General features: G+C 39.0%; 2 protein-coding genes across 3 annotated transcripts in view; both read right to left on the bottom strand.

Annotated features, from left to right (window-relative positions):
- The window catches only part of lmo7a (LIM domain 7a), a 44,374-nt gene extending 24,501 nt beyond the window's left edge, over nucleotides 1–19,873 (bottom strand). The window contains 5 exon segments of the mRNA XM_072685929.1: nucleotides 8,764–8,870; nucleotides 12,591–12,660; nucleotides 14,936–15,006; nucleotides 19,177–19,365; nucleotides 19,834–19,873. Of these exon segments, the coding sequence (XP_072542030.1) occupies nucleotides 8,764–8,870; nucleotides 12,591–12,660; nucleotides 14,936–15,006; nucleotides 19,177–19,242 (314 nt within the window). The 5' untranslated portion in view covers nucleotides 19,243–19,365; nucleotides 19,834–19,873.
- Nucleotides 19,874–20,671: 798 nt separating this feature from the next.
- uchl3 (ubiquitin carboxyl-terminal esterase L3 (ubiquitin thiolesterase)) lies at nucleotides 20,672–27,755 on the bottom strand. 2 transcript variants are annotated; one of them, XM_072685928.1, is made up of 9 exons: nucleotides 27,576–27,755; nucleotides 27,314–27,402; nucleotides 26,949–27,077; nucleotides 22,744–22,900; nucleotides 22,491–22,576; nucleotides 22,286–22,333; nucleotides 21,939–22,014; nucleotides 21,784–21,842; nucleotides 20,672–21,227 (listed from the first exon to the last, which is right to left on the bottom strand). In XM_072685928.1, exons 3-9 carry the CDS (start codon nucleotides 27,000–27,002, stop codon nucleotides 21,144–21,146), a joined length of 564 nt encoding a protein of 187 aa, XP_072542029.1. In that variant the 5' UTR covers nucleotides 27,003–27,077; nucleotides 27,314–27,402; nucleotides 27,576–27,755; the 3' UTR covers nucleotides 20,672–21,143. The 2 variants fall into 2 exon arrangements, with proteins under 2 accessions (XP_072542029.1, XP_072542028.1); XM_072685927.1 differs by having other exon boundaries at nucleotides 27,391–27,402.
- Between the last annotated feature and the right edge of the window lie 48 nt (nucleotides 27,756–27,803).

Genomic DNA, 27,803 nt, shown 5'->3' with positions numbered 1-27,803 from the left:
ACATCACATTTATAGGCAGCCGCTGATGTACAATGCACATATGTCAAAATACAAACATTTAGCAAATGGACAAATTAAAAGCAGACTTTCTTGGTTTACCATTACTGAGAAATGTAAACAATAGCTTATAGAGGGTTGGAAATACAGTAAAACAGCCCATCATTCCAAAATGTCCTTTTCAAAATGTTTGATGAGTCATTAAATAGTGGCTTGTAACAATCATTACAATAAAGTATTGCTCAGATATGGATAACTCTTTCTATACAATTATAACAATACAATTCTGATAGTTATGCAGCCTAATAAATAACAATACCTTGCATGAAGACATGGATACAATATTAAAAACTGTTACCCTTCACCCTTTAATTCCAAACACTAGGTTGAGAAATCCCAAAAATCCCTCTGAATGACTCAGTTTAGACTGTAGTGTGGAAACAAAAGCAAAAGTTGTCCTCATATAAAATTGTGGCAATGAGAAACAGTCATAAGACCATGACACTGTAGAGTCATGCCATTGTAACCACATTCCGGGCCTAAGAAATTCCATTCATGTGCTTATCAACTCCAGCAAAGTATTTGTGTCTTGAATACAACAACAATTAAGTTAATGTCAACTAAAACTGATTTTAATCATATCAAATCAAATAACAGAAAACCAACCACTGTAGTGGGTACCCAGTAACTTACATAACTATGATAAAAACTAATAAAAGTGTCAAGACACCATACTGGTGTGGTAGGCCATGACAGCATTTCTGGGCACTTGTCTCCATGAAGTGCATTGCTCTAGACACTGGTAATCTAATAGCAGCACATGCCTGCAGCCCTGGGCCTTCTTTTTTGGTGTTGTGAGAGTGATGCCGCTGAGAGCACCTGCTGGAAATATGTGAACTTTATGTCCTGACACCTGCATCATAGAGACATCAGCAACTCTACACCGGAAACACTCATTTAAAATGAAAAGAGGCAGTCCGTACACTGTAACCAAAGCTTGTTTTGATTGTGCGGGGGGATCCCCATTGGATTCAAGCCATTATATCACCCAAAATAACAGCTGGTGTAACTTCAAATGGTTTCTAATACCATAGTATTAATGTATACTTTCAGCAATTGATTAGATCCACATGAGCAGCAATAACTTAAACTCTCTGGTAACTGGTGATTAATCGTGTTCAACTGGATGGAGGAGTTTTGGCCTATTGCTCCTATATATTGGATATTGGCTTCCTTGTGTGAACTGTTCTTTTCATGTTCATCAACCATATTTCTTTCAAATTTTATTCTTCCAAAATTTTGCTTTTTGTTTGCTTTAGACATTTCTTGGTAGGCTTCCTTGTGCAGCTAGATTCATTCTCTTGAGACATAACCCATTATGTGTACAAGTTGTACACATAAGTCATTCTCCTGTAACATTTGCAGATACAATCTTGAAATGTATAAGTCCGTCAATAACGGCAATCCATCCTGAACCATGATCATGCTATCCCCGGTTGGGATGAAACTCTTAAGCTGTGAGGATTTTTAGCTGTTACATGACACATTAGAAGGCCTGCTAAACTTAAACAATGAACACATACAATTATGCGACAATGATGTTCAAGGTTAGATCATTCTGTAGAATTTGTTTTAGATTATGATTTAATCGCATCAGGCCAAATTTATGCAGGTGTACAAAAACAAAACAAAAACAAAAACAAACAAACAAAAAAAAAAAAAAAAAACACACTGTAAAAGTTTCACAACTTTTATAACCACCAGACCACCCTTAACAACTAGCGACATTTCTGCAGTGATTTTGATCACAAAAGAGAAAACAATGATGCCTCTAGTGGCCTATGGCTTTTGACAAGTAAGCAAACCAGTACAACATTCACTGAAGCGAAATAAATAAGGTGTTCACCCAACCAGATCATACAGATTTATTGCCCCAATAAAAAGTGGTCAGAGGGGAGAAAAAAACTCTCACTCTCATTTCAGAACAAAGTCCACATTTATGGTGGGGCTGGAGCAGGAATTTCAGGAACAATCTACATCAGCACTGATTAGCTAATACTAATTTAAGAGTTCTGCAAAAGCCAAAGAATTCCTCAGGGGAGTGAACACAGGATAAAGAAGAGCTTTCTGCTCACAGACCCGAGGGGCTCGACTGTGGCTTCACACAATCAGCTGTTTGCTCATGTGAAAGAGAGATGAAAAGTAACAGAACATTGGATTCTTGTTTCATAGCCACTCAGGAAATTATAAAAAAAATAATAAAATAGAAGTCACTGGTACAATTAGGGATGTCGCAATCTAATCGGGATCGGGGCCGATCCAGTCATATTTTATTGATCCATTTTTAATTCAGTTATAAGTCTTTGTTTTAACCACAGTTTTCAGAGCGCCATCTGGTTTCTCAAGGCCCCATTAATAAACATAAAGGGCGCTCTATGAAGATAAATAGGAGTTAAGAATTTGCATTACAGAATATCTGAAACCCTACAACTGAAACTGAAACAACCAACTCTGACAACTCTACTTCATGTTCGCATTACAGATATGAGCCGATAAAGCTGGTATTGTTGGAACTTACTGATGATGAAATGTGACAAGAAACCAATTAAATGCACAGGAAAAGACACAAAATACTATTCTAAAACCGCCTCAAAGAGGCAACAGAGCAAAGGTGTCCAATCTTATCCGCAAAGGGCTTGTGTGAATACAGATTTTTATACAAACCAAGCAGAATTGTGACCTTTGTTTGAACTGAAACCATTCGATTAAACAAGTGGAATCAGGCGTGTTCTGGTTTGTTTTACATAAAAACCTGCTTCTTCATTGTCCTCTGGCAGATAAGACTGCACAACCCTGGTATGGTGGTAAGGACCCAACCAACATGAAAACTATGGTCCATAAAATCAGAGGCTAAAATCAGATTATTTACATGGGTCGCCATTATAGATTTACATCTACTACCTTAATACACTACCTTTAACTTAAGAAGGGCTTATCCAGCTGTCCTGCACTAACTTATGAAGTGTGTTGGGAGCAGGGTAGAGGGCCCTCCAGGGCCAGAGCTGGGAACCACTGGCCTAACCCACCCTTTCACCTACTTGTTGATGTTTGGTCAGAACAAATGTGAATGAAAATGTGAATGCAAATGTGAATGCAAAGGGACTGTATGTGTGTGCGCGTGTGTGTTTTTTTAAAGAAATAAAGCTGCTATAGCACTGTAAATGCAGGGTGAAATTTCCTGACATTCTCATACCAAAAACATAACTCCATAACTCCAGTCCAGTCCAAACAAAATTTATATATGAATGCACCATCAAACATGACCATTTGAAAGACGAGACAGTGTATCTAACCATTAAAAGTATGGATTAAGTGCACTTTTGTGTTCCGTTCTCATGGTGAAAAAAATATGTCTATGCAACAAAACACCGCATGTTTACACTGTAACAAACTGTGCTCGGCCCAACGCAGCCAACCCACAGCTGAGCTGTTGCATGCTTCCATCGGCATGATAGAAAAAAAATCAACTGGGGAAACAACCCAAGCAGCATTCCTGAGTAGTCCAGTGTAAGAGCTGCTCTCTAGCCCTCAAGGTGCTAACAGAAGAAGCTGTACTAGTGACTGTTGTGATGCTAACCAATGTGAAACCAGTGGTAAAAACCTTTCAAAAATATTGTACAGTGAAATACTTCATTTTATATTTGTACAATCAGAGTGTCCCTGAAAACACACTCAATCTCTTATGTTGTGAATGTGTGGTCACTTAGAAATTGATGGAATGACCAAACCCATTCAAAGTGTATAAAAAATAACTGCTTTTCTCGGTACTTAATAAAAGAACAGAAACAATTACAAAAGAAGCCAAAGAGCAGCATGCTGTGTGTCAATGAGTTTTCTGTTTTGTTATCAAGGCAGTATCTTTGGCAAGTGGCTCTATGGTACAGATGCAGCATATGTAAATTTGATTGAAATAAATGGAACTGTCATCTATTCTTTAGGAAACCAAAAGTGATTTTTTCTATGGAGGTGTTCCTCAACCCAGTCCTTGGGGCCCACCAGACTGTTCCAACTTGGGATCTTGGACAGAGAGAAAAAAAAAAGTACTCCAAGAACTGGTTTTAGAAACACATTTCTATGCAATCACTCCAAATAACCCTTTTAGCTTCTTTTAGCCCTCTCTCAGTAAAATAGACCATCAGCTTACGCAGTATTGAAGAGACGGACATTCCACACCAATGCTTTCTATTACACAATACTCTTTGTGTATTTGCATTACACAATACTCTGTATTTTAAGTGCAACACCCATTCTCAGTATCTATATGTCTGTTCTTAAAACGCCAGCAAAACCTCAAGCCCTGTTAGACAATTCACCAGTTGCATCCTGACAATAGATGGGAAGGGCTGTGTGCGAAACGTCCACACCTCCATTTAGAATATGTTTGTGTAGTCACATTCATAAATGCTGAACAAGAGGGTGTGTGCATGTACATGCATACCTGAGCAATTAAGACCTCCCAGCTCAGCTCAGCAACGTTCAGCTGCTAAAGAATGTTCCCTTGTTAGCACAAACAAATGCCACTCATAACCTTTGTCCCTAGCATAAATCATATTATACCAAACGTGAAACAGCCTCACCTCTCAGCTCAAGGCTTGGGCCTTATCTAAAAGACAGGTTTTTAAGGGGGAAAATCATCTAATAAGGCCAACATCTCCCTAAGGGCAGGTTTTATTCTGCTTAGTTTTATCAGCAGTTACTACCCATAAGTAAAGCGACACTGCCACTTGGACCTACCGATGAGCCAGACGAGAAGCACAAACAGCACCCTGTGTCCTCAATTGTGGTATGGTCCATTCGCACAGAAGAGTTTATTGACGTGTTGTTCACCATAATCGTGCCTTTCACAATTGTGCAACACGACTACATCAGCGCTTGTGACGGTGATGGCCATCCACCCAAAGAGCAAACATAGTATTCATGGCGATATCTGCCCTTCCTTTCACATCAAGCATGCAATCCCAGCACTGAAAGTACTCAGTCATTTAAAAATCAAATCAATGTAAAGTTCAAGCGTGGCACAAAGTCTAACTAATAAGATCTTTGTGTCTTGAATCCGCTGCTAAATGTATCTAGTGCTCTGCAATAAGAGTCTCTGCTGTTTGTTGATTTATAATTGTAGACAAGAAGCAGTTATGTAAGCTTAAATACTGCACATTTTGTACTTTATTTTTTTGTTTTTTTTCCACCTGAAAGTCTAAAATAATAATAATAATAATAATAATAATAATAATAAAATCTAGCTCCTGGTTTTGGCTTTAAAAATCAACTGATGATGGTATTTTTACACCTCATTTATTTAATATTATACAATGTTTCTGTCCACAATAACATCATGTGGTTATGTACAGTATTCATCTCCAACATACAGCTAATTACAAGTAATTCTGGATCATTTCTACTTCTCTATTCATACTGTAGCACTCATAGTATGAAAGAAGAGCTGCTGTGCTTAAATGATGTAGAGAAACTAAAATTAAGGCTTTTTCTAGTTTCTTGGGCATCAACAGTATTTTCTATATATTAACCAATACAGGACTCATTGCTAAAAAATAATATTCAGATGAAGGCAACAACTAATCTCATGACAAAGCCTGACAGTCACACAGATATGATACACCTTGATGTCACTGATTGGACTCCAAGAGATACCGTAGAGAAGAATTTGTTGTCCTGAAAGTCCTTGCTGACTAAGACTTAAGGTTTAATGGTTTGAACAGCCCTGAATCATAAGAGGGCAACTACAGCAGCAGATCAGAACAATAGAGTGGCTACAGTATTTCCTGCTATTATCCTGAAACCCAATGACCCTTACTAACTCTGGATGATGGATCACTCTTTGGATTGTAGGACTGCATAAAATGATAAGCTTATTAAACTTAGATGTTCCTACATCCAAACCCAGCTTACATTTATTGTTGCTTTTTTATGGATTTTGACAAACTCACTAAAACAAAAGATACAAACATGAGAAAGTTTAGATATAAAAGCACCAGGAAAGAGTGAGGATTTATCCTGACTCACTGGATGAAATATTTAACCATAGAAGTTATTGCGGAAGATATTTTATTGGAATGAGGCATGCGATAACATTCTTTATCAAGGTAATGACAATATGTACAGTGAGCAGTGACTTCAATACTACAGCAGTGAAGCAAGTGCAAAGTTCACGAAGGACTATGCCATCACCATAACAACCAACAATTAAGTCTCTGGACTATGATTTAGTATGACTATGATCTGACATTCCATCAAGATAAATGCGGTCCATAGTCCATGTCAAGTTCTCAATGTTAAACGGAAAACTGAGGCACTGACCATGTGAGAGCATAACACAATCAACGCATCCTAAATGTACACATTCCATCTGTTCATGACTATCAGCTCAACAGCAACATTTATCATGAAGTGTTCAGTGCTGGCAAGATATTTACATACATTTATCAGGTCAAGCTACACCATAACTAAAATATGCAGGTTATCCATTTTTATTTAAACACGTCATCAGTTTGCTACCAGCACCATTTTCAGTTCTCTCCCACCACATCTAAACATTCTATTCAAGTTCACACCCAATATTGCGGACCTTTTAATAGAACTGATATAAAACAACCATCAAGCTGGACAGCTGTAGAGCTCCGATGAGGAGGAACCAGTGAGTCAAAGCTTGTGAGCTGCTGGTCTCACTGAGACACTTGCTTTCCATAGTGTGATGAATGATAACGAATGGAGTCACTGCTTATCTCAGGCCAAGTACCAGCCCTTCTCGTTGCCTTCCGTGTGACATCAGACACTAAATTTTAAAACCTAAACTGTCTGAAGCTTTAAAGCTGCAAAGTGCTTTTAGGTGTTCTCTGAGCAAGCCAAGCAAAGCACACAGTCAATGTGGATTTATTTTACACATGAAAGAGCAAACAGGTTCGGAAAACATTATGCATGTAAATCCAGTAATCCACAATCATCTGTGGTTGTTTAAGGTGGATCAACTCAACAGCTGCAGAACTCTTAGAAGCATCCTAGATAATCACACACTTAGTCTTTTTCTAAGTAAAGCCTCCAGTTTGCAAAATGTTCAGCTCTGAACACAACAAAAAGAAAAGATGTTTACAAGGTGTAAACATAAGCACGCTCTTGCACGTCATGTAAAGCTACACCAGAAGCATATAGGGGGGGGGGAAAGCTAAAAAAAAAACCTGCCAGTAAACAGCTCACAATCCCAATCAAAAACTGACCTTTACGTTCTATAATTAGAAGCAATACTCTGTGTGCACTGACGAATGCCTGACAGTGGACAGACCACAAGCACACGCACGCCCACACGCGCGTGTACACACGGACGCACCAAAGGGAGCAGTTAAAGTCTGGTTGATCAGTGAGGTTGCTATGGCTAGGAGGGTGTGGCATGGTTATAGTCATACAGCAAAGCTGGCTTTGTTGAACTACAGCTTACAGTTTTGACACTGTCTACACTAATGTTAAAGAGCTGAAGACAGAGTCAGCAAGTTGTGCAGCCAAATTAAAAATATTTTAATACTAGACTGTGATGTGATGTTTGGGGAAAGATGCAATTCATCAGACAACGAAACAAAAGTCTAGTGCTACATCACATCCTTAAATGTAGTAGCTGTGTATATTTAACATTAAAGCTATTACACCATACACATCATTTCATGATGAGTGGACCAATAGAAATGCTCCAAAATGACATACAAATACATTTTCTCACACAGACACACTGTTTATGGAAGAACGTATTGAGACACCTGCTCCACAGCTCAGTGCTGAGGGGTTTTATAACCCGCAAGCCCACGCCTGGAATTAGACATGGTGCCAATAGGTCCATGAGATTCTATTCTATCGGCAATACCTCTCTACAGGGACTAGACAAGCTGTGTGTGGACAATACAATAGCAATGAAAGACACTGGTAATGGAGTCAGCTGTGTCGTACCAGAGCTCAAAACAACGTGGCCAAACAAATCAGCTCATGAAAGACACATTCAGTAAACTGCTGAAAGCACTGGTGATGCTTTTGATTTGTCACACCGAACATGTCAGAGCGGGAAGGGCTACGATCAAAAGCACAAAGACACACCTGTGAAAAACTGAACAGGTTGTTCAGCATGCCATGTCTGTTTCACCCCAGCCTTAAGTGAGGGGAAAATCAAAAACACTGGAGTAGCATGAAGAAATGCCCACACACAAACAAAAATGGGAGCTGTTCGAGAGAGTCTCTAACTTCAACTTTATCAAGTCATCTCTCTAGTTTCTAGTCAGTTTAGAATGATCTGATCTTTAGTTGTATCTGACAGTCATATTAGAGCTTTATGACTGGTGTAAAAACACTTATTTACCACTGCTTAGTTTGATTGCCTCTTTTTCAAACCAAATGAGGCTAATTATGGACCTGCTGTTGGATTCCAAAAGCTCAAGTGACAAACACTGCAACACCCTTACTACTCAAGCTTTCAAAGCGGACACAGACTCGCGCTGTGGGGTCAGATATTTGATAATGGGTTCAGTTAAATATAAACCAAAGGTCAGTAACACCAGATCATTTTACACAGGCGTGTGGGCACTGTGGGCTATCTGGCAAAATCAGCATGCCGTGAGCCACAAACAGCATTCAAGCACTTCTCCACACAGTGTGACAGCAGTTTTCACCTTTGCAGGGGGTCAAACGCAAAAGATAAACAGAAGCAAAACTTACTTGACAGTTACACGTGTGGATAAGTCTTGCAGGTCCCCTGGATGGAAAAGCTGGGCTTCTTTAAGTCCAAGCTTGCCACAAGCCTTCAGGAAGATGTTGACGTTGTCCTGTTGACAGAGAATATGAACCCTCCTTCTGAGTCAGACTGTACTCTTACAAGAATTCTGTGGGCACACAGTCCAAAAATCATTGCAACCAAAGTTCAGACCTCCTGTGAGCTCAGAGGGGGTGGAGAGGAAGTGCTTCAGGTGGCACATAAAGTGACACTGCAGCCAGTGGGTGGAGCTTTGGTGAAACTGTGACTGATCGTTCCTCCTACCTATAGGACGACGTTCACCATTGCAGGCAGGGCTGAGAGTCCCCTCCCCTAGACATTCAAGGCAGTCAACTCGCGTCTGTCGGCTACCCTGCCCCCTTTTAAAACACATGCAAACTCAATTGTACTCTCCCTTCTCACACCCAGAAACTGTCGCTCTGCCTTGCAGCAGCATACCTGCGGCAACAGCAGGGGGTGGATTATTTTGGAGACATGTGGTTGCTACGACACAGAGGACGGATGACTGAAACTTCAAACTATTTCCCCCCCAAGCAATTGTTCTGCAGGGGTGGAGGGGTTCCATGCATTAAAGAAATTTCCGTTTCAGTTATACACGCTTAATTACACGTCCTGTATTTTAACTCTGCGTCGGGTTACATGCAGTTTTACATATAAATCATGGTAAATCTCCTTTAAGTTTGTGTTGATACACCACGCACCATCTGCATATCACATAAAACCTGTGCTAACCAACCCTTCCCAGCCTGTGTCTATGGTTTAATGTGGTCTGGAATAATCATGGGGTGCCTTGGTCTATATTTATACAGCAACATGCTTATTAACAAATGGCAATGCGGAGTTAACCTCTTAAATCAGACTCCACTTAATCATCAACAATGGATCTTCTTAAAACACTTAAAATTACTATCTGCTGTCCTGGAACAAAGGTCCTGACCTGCCACAGTGGGCAAGGATCGCCGTCCTTCATTAAGGGCACTGGGTTTATAAGGAAAAAATTAGGTTGTGTGTTTAGGACACTTAAATATTCAGTGTTTTAATAGTAAACCATTACGTCCCACTTTTCAGAGGCTTAAATATTCTGATCAGTCTTAACAATGTAAAAAAAATTAAGTTTCATACTTTTCCAGCATTCCTCTTTGTCACCTGTTCACAGACCAAGTAACTGACTTGATACTACTGTCTAGAAGGAAACAAATGCAATAATGACAACAGACGTCATAGCTGGACCATGAGTGCTTTATGCATTCCTCTGTTCTCTGGTTGCAAAACTTTTCAGTGATGCCACTCCCAAACTGGACAAGCAAGTAAAAATGGAAGGGAAGGATTTTATTAGTGGAAATATGGCATCAGTTAACAATTTGCATAGTTGAGTCCCTTGTTTAAGCCTGACTTCACACAGAGCAGTTCTTTTTAATCAACTCCAGCAGGCCTAACATCCGAAACCAAAACCAGTTCTGCTATGTTCACAATTAATACTCAGCCCCAAATCACGCAGAGATAATGACACAGAATGTATCTCACACTGACTTTGTACTCAGGTCACATAATCCTGTCAAAAACGCTAGGCCTATCCAACAATTATAATCCCCCACATAACTAGAAACTCTCCTCAGGAATGTCAGCCACTTAAAAGTAGTTATTCAGTGGTCATCTTTTAAGCCAACTGTAAATAATCTTAGCCCGCTTAAATTAGAAACACAGAAAAGTGTGATATCAGTGAAGGTGGGGTTGTTTATGATAGATATACAGTAACATAATGTGTGTATTTAGACACTATATAAACATGTATTGGGACACCTGCTCATTCATTGTTTTGTTTTTTGTGGAAGTCAAGGGTAGTTAAATAATAATAATAATAATAATAATAATAATAATAATAATGAAAGATTATCCTGCTTTTATTGGGAAAAGTATTGGATGTAGCCTCTTTATTCCAGAGAACACAGTTCCACTGCTCAATGCTGGGGGGATTTATACCCCTTTAGCCCAGGCCATAGTGTACATAGTATGCATGTACATGTGTGTATATATTAAAAGGGACTATAATTCATTAAATAAGTCACTAAATAATAATTAACACTATTTTCCCATTTTGGAATAAACAAGTTTGGTGGTCTATGGAAAAGGTTTATTAATGTAATCCTTATTGCCAATTCCCTATTCCCAGTGGTGAGGCTTGGTTCAGATATAGCCACCCAGCTCAATTATAGCCTGTTTACAGAGCTCTGAGCCCCTGCAGTCATCCCTCAGCTCAACCTCAATGCAAAGACTATCCAGACCAAATGTTCTAATGTGGCCAAGCAGCACACCACACAAGTGTAGGTTTCCTCTCCAAATTGTTAAAAGTAGGATCAGCTATCCAATGGGACAGAGAGGAAAACCACAGCTCTGAGGTCTGATGGAACATGGAGCGCTCTGCTATGGAAAACTGATCCAGGGACAAACTAAAACTAAACAGAGGATACACTGAAGGAACCATTAGCCAAAGTCAGTAAATAGTCCACTAAACCACAGAACTCCACTTTTTCCTAATGAGTCTTGGTTTTACCAGATTTAAAGCCTGTGTATTTGGATGTATTAGTGCATAACAACGGTAAATTGACAAAACAATGATGATTTTAGACAAAAGACCTTTCAGAAGTCATTCACATGCTGCATAGATCTCTCAGTGTTCCTCACAGATTTCAGTTCATCACCCTCAACACAAAGATGTTTGACAGCAACTTCACGACAGCACAAATATCCTCCAAACTGGGAATGTTTTGAAATGTTTTCTTTAGCATGCCTCTGCAAGAACATTGCCATTTCAGTTCTCAGCTGAAAGTTTATACTCAGTAAATTTCAGGTTTGGAACTGTCGTACGGAAATACCGCTGTAATGCTTGTTGGACATGGAGCTGCATATCCAGATTTACCTTGGTAAATATCCTGTTGTTTTAAAGGGTAATGGGCACCAAATGGGCTTGCATGCTTTGCTGCACTTCAGGCCTTGACAGGGCTGGGCTTGACTCGAGCAACTGGTCCGCTTTTATGTACTTAAAAAGGGTGTGTAAATTGTGTGTAACTGGAATGACAGCAATAGTGGCAAACCACCATGTTGTTCCTCACTGTCTCTTTAAACCATTTTAAAATTCTGCACATTACTTACTGTTACAGACAGACAAAAAATGCATGCGGTCCTTTTAGAAATCATATTTGATTCCTGTTAGAAGCTTTTCTATTTTCTAAATGCACCAAACCCTTATGATGTCAATACATGCAGTATGCACGCATGCATACAACTACTCATATACTCATACAAATATTTTATTTATATAGTATATACATGTTCTCGTCATGATTTAGTTAATACTGGGTTTCGTAATTTGTGGTGCTGGAGGTGGGACAAAGTGCTCCTTTTTTCTGACTGGTTTAAGAAAAGCTAATCGCATCACTGAAACAGGAACACAGCTTTTGTTCTTGGTTTTGGTTACAGCAGTAGCTCATTAGCTTGTTAGCAACACTTTTTAGCACTTTTTAGCAAATACTTTTACAGACTGTGAAACCACTTAACTAAGAGAACTAATCTGTGCTCATTTCTATGTAGTTCACACCACAGCCCAGCTTTCATTCCATCTTTCAAAACGATACTCACATTTTTGTTCAGTTTGTGACAGCAGATGGTTTCAAACCATGTGGTTATACGATCAATACATGGAAAAGGTTGTGCTCAGGTCTACAGACATATAACGCATTCCACATTAAAAACACAATAGAACACAGGAACTTACAAGGCCAGCGATAGGTGTGGAATGTCTGTTAACTCTCTTGATAATGCCAGGCTTGATCTTGTTAACTAGACTGTAGAGAGAAAGAATAGATTTAGTGAGCCTCATCACGAACACCAACAGTAGTAAGGTGCATCTGCAAACTGTTTATGACTTTTAATGCTGAACACATGCCTTTGGTTTATAAAGTCCCACCGAAAAACCTGATAGGAAGAGCCAAACTCTTATTGAAACATGCTGTTAACAGGAACAGCTTGTTTCCAACATGGATATTCTTGCGGAGAGAAGATGTATAGGCATATTCTTGGGAAAATTAAAATTGGATGATGAGCAATACTCACATTAGTGTTATGTAATTTTGCTTTTGGGAACCCCCTGCCCAGCAGTTTCAACTATTCCCTGCCAACACCTGATCCAGCTCATGATGGACTGACTCAGATGAGTTAAGAATATGGTTCTTCCTTTTTTACCATTATTAATCATATGGTCCCTACAAAAATACACATCAACAGTATACAGCATTAATGAAGTGAGGTGAGGAGACAAAGCCAATCAATGTAGACTTAAACATCTTTACTGTATTTTTCTGTCACATTAAAGCAACATTATGTGGCATTTGTACCCTAAAATGAACAGCTTTAACTGTCACCTCTATTGTTGCTACTCTAGTCTCTGTGTACTGCAATTGGCAGCATCTTCGTTGGGCAGGATAATGCTTGTCAACAAACTTTGCTGCATAACCTCATATTATATTATATTATTAAGTCATATTCACACAAAATGCTGTAATATTACTCTACCACCTCAGTTAACATGCTAGTTATACTTAGTAATGGTTCAGTATCGTTCAACCTCAGTTTTCACTCAGCAAAATAGCGAGCTAGCTTAGAGGTCCTCTCTAATACAGTGCATTACTCAGAAACAAACACGTCATGGGACAGAAGTAATATGATCTCATGAATGATCTTCTATTCATGTGGACTTTAAAAGGAGCAGCTCTTCAAAGATAAATCCCTACCCCTTATCCCAAAACTGGTCAATCAGCCAAAACATGTTTAGTCGGATTTTCAATAACTGTTAGCTACATTAGCCTCATAGCTCCACTACATAAATAAGGAGGCAATTTACTTTACAGAGACCAAACATGACTGATCAACTAAATGGACTAAATTGCTGGACTAGATTGAATTAAAAACACTATTTGTAACAAATCATGCAGTTGATGAGTTCTTTAAGTATTGATGATATTCAGTATACAAAAACTGATCGCAATACCAATTAAATATTGTTGTATTGCTCACCTCTGTTCTCAGCAGAACATTTCATATGGATAAAAGTGGTTCATGTTAGAATGCCCCCTTTTCATAAACTACACCCATTCACTTATTTTGCAGTGGAAACAGTGGAGTCACTGGCTCAGTGCAGACTATAATTAAGCAGAAGGCTGTGTGCAGCACAGGGTTCAGGAAGGGTGCAGTGAGCTCCTGTAATGGACGGAGCTCATCATTAGGCTGCTGAGTCACTGATCTGACACCAGTATGTCGATCCAGAGGTGCTGCTACCCACGCATCCGCCCAGAACCACCCAGTCAGGTTCATAAATGGAGCTGAAAGCCCTGAGCTTGCACTAGCTCGGAGTAAACCCACCCTTCACAAAGCCTCACCCAGACGTTCCATCTTCCTTCTCACTAACAGCATGCCATACAGCTCAGGTCTCTGTAATACCCTTCATCAAATATTTCCTGTAAACACTTTCCCCTCATTCTAATTTTCATCTGCTAGCAAAAATGTTTCCTGAAGCTGTGCAAAAAGCAGGAGCAAGGAGACAAAATAAGTCCTAGTCAAGAATTACTGGAAGGGGCAGGTCAGTGTTTGGTACAACAGCAGCAAAGCCATTGAAACAATAACAACACCAACACTACATTGCTGCCGCACCCACTTGACTGTGCATGTTTATGAAATCAGAACTGGTTCTTGGGAGGCGCTCGAGCAATTTCTGGAATTCCAAATTTGAAGGCAATTTCAAGAGAAAAGGCTTTACAGTACCTTTAACTAAGAAATAAAATACACACCAAAGCACTGGTAGAAGAACTGGCTGAAATTGAAACATGCCATACTGGATACAGTATTGGCCATACAACCCTTTCCATGCATTACACCAAACATGTTGCATGGTGTTTGACCTGCATGGTCTTTATCCTTTTGTAAAACAGAGGAAACAGCTTATACAAAGTTAATGGTCCCAGATCGAATCAACAACCTCACCGCCTGAGCTTTTTTTTTTTTTACATTGTTCAGAAAGATATCAAAGCTACAGTAAAGTGCACAAGTAAAAATAGCATTACTTACTCACACAAGAGAACTCCATTCTCCAGAGAGCTCCGGAAGCTGCTACTTCCAAATTTCTTCTTAGTGACTGCCTATATGAAGAGAACAAACACAGGAAGCAACAGTTACCAAGTGAGAAGGTAAGATGTGCAATTAGAGGAATGTTCCAGACTTCGAGTTCCTGTCCTGAAAGGACCAGCACATCAGTACAGCATATTTTCTCGAGCTAGAGTTTGGGTTTGCTTCACTTTGCTCCAGGTCCTTCAGCAAACAGGGCAGGAGACCAGCAGCCAAACCACAGAAAACACAAGCATCTGGAAGAATGTGACAATACAGCATGCAGCTCTAGTCTCATGCCTTTCCAATGATCTCAAGCAACTGCTGCAGGATACAGAGGAGAGGCACCCTATTGTTATTGCTTACCCACACAGGGAAGCATGTATATTGTGATTACCCCCTGATTACAACATGCACTCTCACTGGCTTATGTCAACTAAAAACAAACACTAGCTTACTCTACTAAAACTTTGTCTGAACGTCTCTTAATGAAGAATAGCGATGCACTAATCAGATGAACTAGACAACACAAGCAGAAGGTAATCCCATGCAATCCAACATGGGGAGGTGCACAGACTTTAACTTGCAAAAATAAATAAATTTAATTTAATTTAATTTAATTAAACAAACAAGCATTGATATCGGTGCTAAAACCAACAGAAAATAGGTGTATGGACAGAAAAAAGTAGGATTAGTGCAGCCAGAAGAGCACAGGATGTTATTTGTTTCTTTATGACTGCCACCAAGTACACAGAGTTAAAATAACCTGTCCCAAAAATACCCATTATTATAAAATACAAAACAAACAAATGCAATGATTATTCTTTGAGGGTACAAAGCAATGTCAGTCTCAGGGGGCATGAGTGAATGGAACAGGTAGAACTGGCTATGCTAGGACCAATAGGTGTTGGCTTAAAAAATAAATAAATCTTCCAAACTCCCTCCATTGTTCTCTTCCATTAGATGTACAGCTTTACAGGACATGCAGTATCTTCAGAACAGTACAGCAATATAATAGCAACATTCCTGGCATTCCTGACACAGTCCATGCTGCCACTTGAAAGATCCAGTTACACTAAAGAGAAAATCTGAAAGAATTTCATTCCAACTTCATTCCCAAGAATCAAAACATCCAAAGAAATCCATGTCTACTTTTCCAGCACTGACAAAACGTGGACTGACATCAAAAATAACTTTTCCAGATTCAATTTACTGGATTATGGCCCATACAACTAATGCATCTTGTTACGTATGTAGTAAAATGGTGAAATAGTGAAAGGAAATACACAAAAATACATATTGGTTCTTCACAAAAATGGTTCTTCACATTTCCAGTCATAAAACATGAAATTCTGACCCCTGCTGTTTCCTTATGGTATCAGTCATTCCAGAACCAATGACCACTATATAACTTTAGGTTATTGAGGTTGGGGCTTATTTTACCACATGTTTATGTAGCGCATATATATATATATATATATATATATATATATATATATATATATATATATATATATATAGATTAATGGCATTTTAGTCAGTGACCGCTCATTCACTTTCCGCACTGCGTTAACTCCGAACTGTGCTAAAAAGTAGTAAAATAAGAGACAAGGTTTATGTGGTAGTAAATGTTCATCCAAGTATTTAAGTCTCAAATTAGTCAGGGAATGTTTCTAGTCAAACAAAATGTGACTTATAAAATGCAAATGTTCATTAAAAAGTTAACTTTTAGGGATTTGGAGGATCTACTGCATTTTTCACCCTTTTATATAATCCTGGAGCGGCACAAACAAAGGATCAAGGTGACAGGTTTCTGCAACAGCCATAAAGAGCAGTTATATGATGTGAGGTCTGAATCTGAAGCAGTTACATATTAGCATGAAACAACCCCAACACAAAGCTTCTGTTCAGTCCAGCAGGAGCAGCCAGGCTTTCTGAGCTGTGTGGACACACGCAATGCAGCCCATCATTAATTGGGCCAAAGCATTTTAATCCTTACGCAATCACAGGGTACACTGAACACTAATGAGGGCTGATTCCAACGTGTACAACATTTCACATTTTCAACCCAAATCAAGAAGTAGGTCTAGTGGTCTAGTGCCAGTGACTTTAGAAGAAGCACATTAAAAGTTCATGTGAAGAAACATCAGATCATGCACTAAACATAAGATTATACAGCATTGAGCAATTTAATATGATTTGGATTTTATACTCAGAAATGAGTATACTCAGTTGTAGAAAAGGAAGTTCTGAGCTTCTATACAGAGGCTGTTATGCAACATAGGTCTGTTTCTTGCCATAAGTAAAATACAGTAATTTGTTGGTTTATTTATTATTTATATACTTATTTGACATGTACAGTCAATTGATTAGTTTGAATTTTTCCTATGTGTACTGTTTTATTGTCATTTGTATTCCTGTATTACACCTTTTCCTGAATTCACTAAATGAAGAATACCTTTTGTTTCAAAAAATGCAATACTATAATTAAATAATACTTAAAAAACTGCTTTATTGTTTGATTTATGGGTGTTCACATAATTCCTTAATTTTTCCTCTTAATAATTCCATACCACTTGTTTTCATTTTGCTTTATTTGTGCTCACTTTATTTTAAAATCAATCAATTACACAGTTTCTTGTACCATTCCTAAGTAGCAGTCTTAACCTTCAAACTAAGCCATCACTGAAGCAAAACAGGAATGTCTAAAGCCACAACCATGGAGTCTGGAGGAAGAATGTGTGCATGTGACAGACTCCAGACCATTCAGTCCACTTTAACAACCTGGCCTTTCCTCTTGCACACATACACACACTTACAGCTCTGTTAAGTGTGCCCTCACGCCTGGCAACCTGTTAATCATTCAAATGAGGGGCCCAATGACACATTACCTTTCTATGCACAGGAGCAATCAGCACCAGGCTGCTCTGAAACAGCCCTGCCAAGGCCCAGTGCCCATGACAATGAAGCAGTGTGTAAGTGTGAGGGGCTGATGTCACACTGAAAGCATTCAGATTCACCCCTCATGAAATAAGAACAATATTTGTTTAGTTACAGCCAGTGCTCTGGTCTGCCATCTCCTGCTGAGAAAAGAATTTACGAGGCCAGGAAAATCCACATCATTTGTGTTCTTGAAGTGGATGAGGGAGTGGCACTGGGTTTGATGGAAGACAATAACTGCAAAATTGGTCAAAAATCAGTTTGATAGTTTCTATATCGATATCAGTATTCACGTGCAGGGTGGTGTCTGTGCTAGAAGTAAATGACAGTATATCGCTGATGTCCAATAAAAAAAACATGTATCTCCATTTCTGTCTATTTTTAGTTTTCACCATGATTTGAACCACATAGCTGCTCTGTGTACTGGGCAAATAGCTGTGGATTAAACAGACCAACAAAATTTCCCCTTCTCCTGTAAAGTCACCAGTTTGGAGATACACAATTTTCCATCGGACATTGATGATATACTGTATATCTGCGAAATGCAGCCTACTCTATGGACACCTGTACTACTATACACATCAGTGTAAGACTAAAGTGGAGACTGGTAAGTTAAGTTTCTTAGCTTAAATGTACAGTTTTAGGACTGGTAGAGCTACATTCTGCACTCTTCAGCTCTTTCTCTGTGGCATTGCTCTAAAGAACCCCTCTGATAGTCTAAGATGACTGCAGGAATCAAATGACCTCAAAGACGTCGAGTTGAGTTCAACTTGGGCCAGGCAATATGATATGGATGGTTCCTGTATCACAATATGCTTTTTTTCAGCCTATTGTGAACATCCTGAGTATTTCTAGACCACAGACAAACCACACGGCCCTTGGTTAAGTCTGATATTAGTGCAGAGCAATATAATATATTTTAAACACATTTTTTTCTTTGACAGCATTTTAGATGTGCCTCCACATTTAAAGATTGTGTCCATTCAAACTTGAGACGTCAGAATAAATGAATAATGACATTATGTGTAGTGAAATCTTCTTGAAGTATTATGATATTATATTCATGCAATATCACCCAGCCCAAAGCTCAAAGCCAAACCTTTATTATGTCAACAGTATATTTAACTTGTCCCAGTCGATGCTTTAGTGTGATAATCATTTTACAAACTTGTGGTGTGTCTTTTGGGTAACTATAAGTTATGCTATATAAAAAAATGCAAAACAAAAAATAAATAAGATTATATACATGTTGTAGAAGTTCTTACCTCCATCCATCTCTGAGCTTCTGAACGAGCTGCATCGCAGTCAGACAATGAGTCTTTCCACTCCATCTCACCACAAGTGACGACAGCGTCTTGCGTGTGTGTGTGTGTGTGTGTGTGTGTGTGTGTGTGTGTGTGTGTGTGTAAGATTTGCTCCTTCTGAGTCGTAATTCCGTCTACAGCTTGGACAGCCTATGAAAACACAGCAGTTAGACATGTCTCCTCAATTTCACTCAATTGTCCTTTCTGGAAGCTCGCTACTAAAGGAGCGTGTTCCCTCCAAAGCCACTAAAAGCACCATAGTGTGGTGCCTTGGCTTTCTATATGAGAGTAAGTCTAATTAAAGGAGTAAACTAAGTTAATCCTTTAACCCTTTGGCAGCACACCATGCAGTGCGTGGTGCAGAGTCACCATTTGTTTGTAGCTAAATGTTTTAACACGATACGTGGAGAAAAACACGCCGGACAAACTTTTAACCCTGTCTAAACTTACCTGTGGACGGTAACGCCTCGCTCTCACACACCTCGTGACACCTTAAAAATCATCTTTGCCACCACAAAACCACGCACCACTGTAGGCCTTCCAAGTTCCTTGCAAACGTTCACGTATTGGCTTCAGAACAACAAAATTCACTCCAGAAAAGTTCTCCACAAAACTTACCTACACCCGTCCTGCAGACTGCTCACTTACTGCCGTTCAGCTCCCGCCGTGCAGGACCGCTGTGCAGTCTGTGCTGCAGAAGCAGTCTGCGCCCCCATGTGGCTTTACGCAGCAAGGACAACCTCGGTCACTGGGGGGAATTTACTTATGTTTATACGTGATGTTTCTGGGTTAAACTGACCCGGTGCGCGTGGAAACATTCAAAAGTGGAATTTTTTTTTTTATCTCTATAGACACTGTATTTACCTCAATAATATGAATTTAACCAGTATGTAATGCAATCAAACATGGTTTACGATTATATATATATATATATATATATATACACACACAATATATATATATATATATATATATATATTAGAAGAAAACCTTTCATGCTCCACAAATGATCAAAAATGTTCATATTTTTCCTGTATTTATAAACTTTGACATGGGTCAATTTTTACCCATTTACATTTACGGCATTTAGCAGATGTTCTTATCCAGAGCGACTTATAAAAGTGCTTCGCTATTAACTCAAGAATAAAACCTTAGCTAGTCTGAATAGACTAAAATTCAAAGACACCTCTAAACATAGACAGCGTTTGAAGACAGCGAGCGACTCAGACATCCAGGGGAAATTCATTCCATGGTTAAATGATCAGTTTAAACAAAGAGGGGGATCCTTTAAAGCTATAAAGTATTTTATATCTTGCATAATTATTAACTGTGAATATGTAGTATTCAGATAATCTGGAACTTGTTATATTCCTCATTGCCCCTTTTTAAAAAGCCAGCATCATGACTTAATGGCTATAATAATCTTCGGAAATGTGACAAACCACAACACATCAGCTTTTATAAAGAGTTTAACCTTTAATACACCCATATAATTCCATCCAACAGCAATGGATGTCAGTTTGGAGCCTTTCTACATAACATCCAGTCTTTTCCAGGCAGATTTTTGAAGAAACCTATCAATTATTTAAATTAGAGCTTCCGTAGGTGGGAGAGAGCCAAGTGGACCAAGTTACAATGAAAGTAGTAATTGAACTGCATTTTGATATGATTTTATATTATATGCTTTCATTTGAGTATTTTTTTTTTTACCTTAACCCAGATTCTTTGATTCATATTCAATTCCCGACTGTATGTCTTATAATGACACATCAGACCAGGGAAATTTGCAGCTGTTAATACTCAATGCTTTCAGCAAGCAACCATTTTATCAAAATCTACTCCGTAAAAATGCAAACATTCTAACGTGTTCAGCACTTGAGAATGATTGGCAGTTTTCTTCTTGGGAGAACAAAAAGTGGGTGAGTGGTTTATGCTTTGGACAGAGCCACCACAGTAAAGCGAAGCTCTTGGGGATCACGTGCCATGAACTTCTTGCAGACCTCTGCAGCATCCTGCAAACAAACAGACAAAACAGTTATTCCAACATATACTCTACAGACATTATTCAGCTTCCCCATCAGCACAACACAAAAGTACACTCTATGGCCAAAAGTCTGCAGACACCCGCTTGTCTGACATTTCCTTTGAAATAAAGGGCAGTAACAGCTTTTACTTGTTTAGGAAGACTGATCATTAGAACACTGCTGGGATTTAAAATCACTAATGCTGCTCAAGCCCATCCCAAAGGTGCTACATCACTGCAGAGAATGCAGTTAAACTGCCCAATACTGTGTGGCAATACTCCTCTAGCCGTAAGCTCCTAGAGTCATGTGTGGCTGCCCCAGAGTACCCCACTCTATTGATAGTGCTTTTATATGGAGTCGACACCAGCGCTGTGCGAGAGTCTGTGCAGATGAATGCCTGTGTCAGCTAAGAGAACACCTTGAATTAGTTAAATTCATTCTTTAGAAGGCATAGGTAGCTACTTTTTGACATATAGTGCATTTAAACTGACTTACAAGCATGAAACAATGTGGATCTACAGTGCTACAGTCTGACTATACTCACCTCAAGAAAACTGTCTTCTGAGGTTTTCCCATGAGCAATTGGAAAAGGTTTCCGTCCATCTGCAAGGACACATAAAATGGCATAAATATGGAATTAAGCAAAAATAAATAAATAAATAATAAATAAATTGTACTTCAAAATGATCAGTTACTTACCCAACTCATATAAATGTCCTCCAACATTCACAAAGGCAATAAAATGCAGGTCCACCTTTTCATCTAAACTTGGAGCCTGTTAAACAAGCATTTAAATTAATATCTATTAATTATATTTTTAATTAAACATAAAAATCTTATATATGGCATTGCCTTATATTTTTGCACAAAGGTGCAAAAACTGACACTCAGCTACTGCACTATGTATTCAGGTAAACATGCTCTGAATGTGTGAATGTTCTGAAGATGACTTATTCACAGCTAATAGTCAAACACAAATTCCATAAACAGAGCTAAACCAGGTACCATTAGTTACTGCAATCCATCAGAATTTTAAGGCCACAAACCTCTGTCTGGCCCTCTTGAGCACTTGACTCATGTGTTACACGGATACTCTGTAAATGATAAAACGGGAAATGTTTAGATAAAGCATGCATGTGTTTTTTAAACAAGCTTTAGAAAACACATACTATACAGTACTGTATCAACAGCCAAGTCAATCACAAAGGTACGATCACTACATAAGAAAACGGCATTGAACGTTTAAATAACCTCATCTTTTTCAAGGAAAGCTGCTTTCTCCTCTGGGCTCAATTTAGAGGATTGCACTATAAATGTCTTCAGTGGTGAGCTGGGCTCTGCAAAGAAATAATTTGCAATAATTAAAGTATCATGCAGGAATACATTTACATCCACATAGATGTTACATATGTTTGTAAATGTCCAACAGAAAATATTTATAAATTAATAAATGTATATAATAACGCCTGATTATATAACTCTGAAAGCTCTAAACATGACTTACCAAATTCAAGATGCCCTTGGTTATTTGCCACTGCATGAATCAAGCCTATAGTGCCACACGCGTTTCCAATGGTTTGTCTCATGAAGTAGACCTCTGATGATACTTCTTGCCCCTGTGCCTTAATCTTTGCTTCTTCCTCCAGTCTAAATGATTCATACTGTAAAATTGGGGGAAAAAAGGAGTGTCACTGTGTGATTCAGTGAATGTGTCAATGTATCTGCGGTGGCTGTTAAGTATATTGTAATGAAAAGGAACAACCGAACATTCATTTTGCTTTAGTTCAAATGAAACAAATTACATTAACTGTTTAGAACTTTTTTACGTATAGTTCCTTCCTATATTTTCACAGGCTCAAAAGTAATTAAGCAGCTGACTGATGTGCAGTTTAATGGACAGTTGTGGCCAGTTCCTTTGTTATTCTATGACCAATGAAGGAGACAAAAGATATGGAGTTAATTCCAAATGTAAAATTTGAATTTTGAAATTAATGTTAAATTTGAAATTTGGTACAAATTGCTGGTAACACTGATTTAGTGTCTAATACCTAATTTAAGTTTGTTTTTGTTTTTTAAACAGGGTGCTTGGCAGCTCTACACTCACTGATACCCTGCTCTTTTAAATGGCAGGGTTTCAGTCAGCCGATACTCCCCCACACACTTCTCTAGAACTGGAATTCCAGCTAAGCCTGAGGAAGGGGCTTTTGGTATATTCGGTAGCTTCATGTGGAATATGTGTACTATGAGAAATATAAGTAAACAGCAGCCAGTGCTACATTTTATGTTTAGCCACATTTTACATCCGTTTAAAAGTACAGTTTTAATCTGCTGTTAGTGCTTTACTGTCTACCCACTCCCTCTGACACATCTGACCTGCATTTACTGCTATTATTACAACTGCTGATTTTACTATTAAATCACCTCATGAAACACCTTATCAGGCACTACCTGACGTCTAACCACTAAAAAGATGGAAAAGGTTTGGTACTCTTGGCAGTCTCACCTTAAGTCATGTTGTACCACTTCTATGAACAATCCAATTCAGTTTATAATTGGGATTAATTAAACTAGACCAACCTCGGCTACTGGCCGTCCTGTTTAGGAACTCTGACATGTAAAGCAGACAAAATGGGCTCAACAAGCTGCACTCAAGCAGCACACAATGCTCAAAGTCAACTGGAGACTCATTCAGAAAATCATGAAAGAACCCAGCCAAACATCTAAGGACTAGCAGACTTTGCTCAACCAACTAAGCTTAGCGTCCAGTATGACATTATTATTTTTAGTTACTTATTTATTTACACAGAAATAATCGACTGCCTCAACTTCACATACATTCCCGTCAATTCACTTCAAAGGGGCTGCATGGAACGTATTTTTTTCCTATTGCTTCGAAACTCACTGGTCATTGGATTAATGCCACAATTTTGCCACAATTTTGTCCCAACCCCTGACACAGAGCGGATCTGGACACGGAGCTTCTGCAAGATGACTGGAGGATCAGTCGAAAGGCTGAATCCTATTTTGATTGACAGCTATTTTAAGATCTACACAGTCACTTAATCACTGGGAGCTCCAGTCCTATTGCACATTTTGCAAGCGAAGTCGAAAGACAAACTGCAGCCCATTTCTTGATATTTGCTTGAGAAAAAAGAAAATGTACTGTTGGCAATGCCTCTTGATGAAATCATCTCAGGGATCATGTCTTGTCTGGTCGAAATTTAAGTTTTGGGAACCTAACTTTTACCAGACATAAAAGGCAATGAACATGTGAGTGCATGTGCAAGGTTAAGTTGGGCAGGGTCATGGTTGAACATGCAATTAATGAAGGTGCTCGCATTCAAGTGGCAAAACACAGCAAAACAGTTAAACAAAACAGGGCCTTCCTAAACCGCCTTATTGTAGTGACTTCCTTGCTTGGCCGTCAGGAGCTATCATTTAAGGGGCATGATGAGAGTAGTGAATCATCTAACAACTAGAATTACAGGGAGTTCACAGAAACATTATCTAAAAAAGACCTGTCTTGGACACACAATTCCAGTCATCAGCTCTGTTTTCTGGTATGTCTCATTCTATCCCAAATGACTTGATCTCTGCTCTTGCAGCCATGGTTTCCGATGAGATCAGAGAGGAAATTCAGGCTGCTCCCTTTTTTGGATGGCAGGTGGATGAAACAACTGATATTACTTGCTGTGCCCAACTTGTCATTGTTCGCCATGTTGATAGTGCAGGTAATATTCAGTTTTTGAAGTTTTAAATGAAAACATGCAGGGATACAATTTTAGGGATGAATTTCTCCAAACTTCAACTCCAAATCCACAAAAGAGGACATCTTTTCTTGGGTCTGCCGGTTGCCCAGAAACACTCCAACTAGTGAGAACTGTGGCAATCAACTATGATGGCCTCCTGCAGACTTTATAACATCATTGCAGATAAGACAGTGGATGATAACACATTGGATTGTGCCAAGGGTTTTATAATGAAACTGGAAGATTTCCAATTTGTGCTCATGTTGTACACATATGCACAAATCTTCTTAGAGACTGATGTGGTATTTGATATCATCCAGCAGAGGGCCATGGATGTTCTCTACTGCAAGAAAAAGAACTGAAGCAGTAGCACATGGCCGTCCTTGATAATCTCATGGAGCAGATTCAAATTTGGAAAGTTTGCACTTCTTAGAATTAGTCAAATCCAGCGAAGTTCAATGACATGAGAGAAGTGTTTCCCCAGGAGGCATTCCAGAGTGTGCTGAAAAGTTATGGCCAATACTTTGATTCAGGGAGACTGAGTTCTGAACTTCAAGTCTTGTTTTTTTAAGTCAGGGAAACAGAGGAAAAGTGTGTGGTTTCTTGTTTTTTCTAATAGACATGTAGTTAAACAGTGCAATATCTCAGCTGTACAAACTGTTATCGCTAGTGGGACCAATTGGAGTGGGTGTAGAAAGACGTTGGGGTGGCACACATTTGAGCCCATTAGGTGAACCACCACTCGCACTGCTTGGCGTCTCTGAACTGCAAACAACACAGCAATAAAAAGATGGCAAACAGCCAGGATGATTCTAAAAGCAAAAACAGTTAAATCTTTCCATTTTGCTTGTTTAGATACTGCTCCTAATCACAGTAGCCTATATCATCTCAAATTTAATGTATAACTGTAGCAGGTGGAAAATGACTTCTTTTGCTATTTTTATTCTGGAGAAATTTAGTAATCGTGCATTAAATTTGTTTAAATAGAAAAACAGCTTTCCACAAAGTCCATGATGATTTTATTGACTTAACCCTAAAGATATTATAATGAACCATTATACAAGATATTTTTATTGTATTTAAAGTAACAATTTTACCATGCTTATTTGATTTGCCAGGGTTCTACATACAACAACTGCCTTTTCTACAGAACCCTTAAAAAAATCAAGAGTAATCAAGAGTAATAGAACTCAATTTAAGGTATATGGTCATAAGAGACAAAAACAAGGAGCATTTAAAACAACAAGGTCCTGCAGGAAGTATGATAGTCAATTTCTTACAATGACAATTTGGGTTTATAACTTTTCACCAATGTTCTTTCATTTCAGTCCAGGACAGCCAGTGTAAAGTGCAGTTTGATGCCTTCCCTGCACAAACACACTAACCTTGGCAATTGAGTCACAAGGACAAGAACGGAAAATCCTGTATCTTCTGATACTAATTGTAATGTTAAAAGAAATTGTATAAATATGCATGAAAACACAACGCTCCTGATCCCCCACTGGGTGAGAGGGTGATTGTGTTAGGATAAACATCCTCTGAAGACATCTTTGGCCCACCAGGCCCATTTTGGACAGACATGATCTAACTCTCACTTATTAATTCAAAGAAGCTTTTGCAGAGATCATCTCAATTTATGAGCATAACTGAAAACATGTGGGACACAGAAGTAAAGACCACATATTTTGACAGATGTGGAGCCATTTTAATTTTAATCTTAAAGACTCAAATGTGCCATGTTTTCAGGCAGCACTGAAAAGTGCTGAACGAAACACTTTTAGACAATCAGGTGGAAGCTAATCCTAGACCAACATTTTTTGAATCCATGTTTAAAACATACAACTGAACCAGGCCAGTTCTCCAAATGCATCTTACTGTTAGAGTCATATTAACCGGTGCAGAAAGTGGTCAGCATGATGCTTTCTGGAAACCCAGCCCAGAACAGACGTTTCAGTCCTACCTTCTCCGTCACAGGGAACAGGAGCAGAACAGCACACGCAGGCCTTGGCACCATAGTAAGGAGCTCTGGATCCAAACCGTAAACATCCCCAAACTGCCATGTGGGTACCAATCCCAGCTGTCGTAAAAACTACAAGACATAATGGTTCATAAAAGTCCACAGTAAGACAGTCTGAGCAGGAGTGCTGGACTGCCAATGATTGAGTTATTTATTTAAGGGATGGGAGGGCAGGAGGGGGAGGACAAGACAAGGGCAACTTTCAATCCCATCACCTCCTAACACTTCATATATGGGCAGCTAGCTAGCTATATATTCAGGGAGAGAAACAGATACCACTAGAGACTTAATTACAACATTACAAACACCTTTGGCTTAATTGGTTTGCTTAGATATGACCCCAGGGTACCAGGACTCCAAAAACCGAGTCAAGACATCTACTCACTTGGTTCATAACCTGAAAGGCAGAGACAGAAAAACAGAAGAAATTAAGGTGGATACATTTGTCAGTTTGGTGACAGAGACGCAGTGTTGTAGCTGAACAGATTTCAGCTGTTTCATGGTGAGGGAATGACACAGGACACACTGAATATCGTACATTACTGAATGAAAGTAACAGCAGCTACATACGTCTGGATTCGCCTCCAGTGGCAACCAGCGCTGTCCATCCATTTCAGGCTACAGCTGAGCTGTGTTCAATAAAATAAAGGATATGTAACCCTCGGATTGTACCGCGGACCTGATTCGTGGCAAGGTTAGCCAGCTAGCTAGCTTTCTTGATAGCTGAAACAAATCATATGGATGGTAGAAAAGTGAGCAACATTGGCTTCCGGTTTCAATTTCTTCAAAATACAAGTC

The sequence above is a fragment of the Salminus brasiliensis genome, chromosome 8 (assembly GCF_030463535.1).
Source record: "Salminus brasiliensis chromosome 8, fSalBra1.hap2, whole genome shotgun sequence".
In the NCBI taxonomy this organism is placed as follows: Eukaryota; Metazoa; Chordata; class Actinopteri; order Characiformes; family Bryconidae; genus Salminus; species Salminus brasiliensis.
Note: the sequence above shows the minus strand (reverse complement) of the source record. Positions and strands in the feature narration are given on the sequence as shown.

Excerpts from the sequence above, each read along its gene's own strand:
- uchl3 (XM_072685927.1), bottom strand. The coding sequence starts at position 27,617 with ATGGATGGACAGCGCTGGTTGCCACTGGAGGCGAATCCAGAC. Across the intron at positions 22,015-22,285 it reads CTCAAGAGGGCCAGACAGAG|GCTCCAAGTTTAGATGAAAA; the intron begins GTTTGTGGCCTT and ends CTTGTTTAACAG. Across the intron at positions 21,843-21,938 it reads AGGACATTTATATGAGTTGG|ATGGACGGAAACCTTTTCCA; the intron begins GTAAGTAACTGA and ends GTGTCCTTGCAG.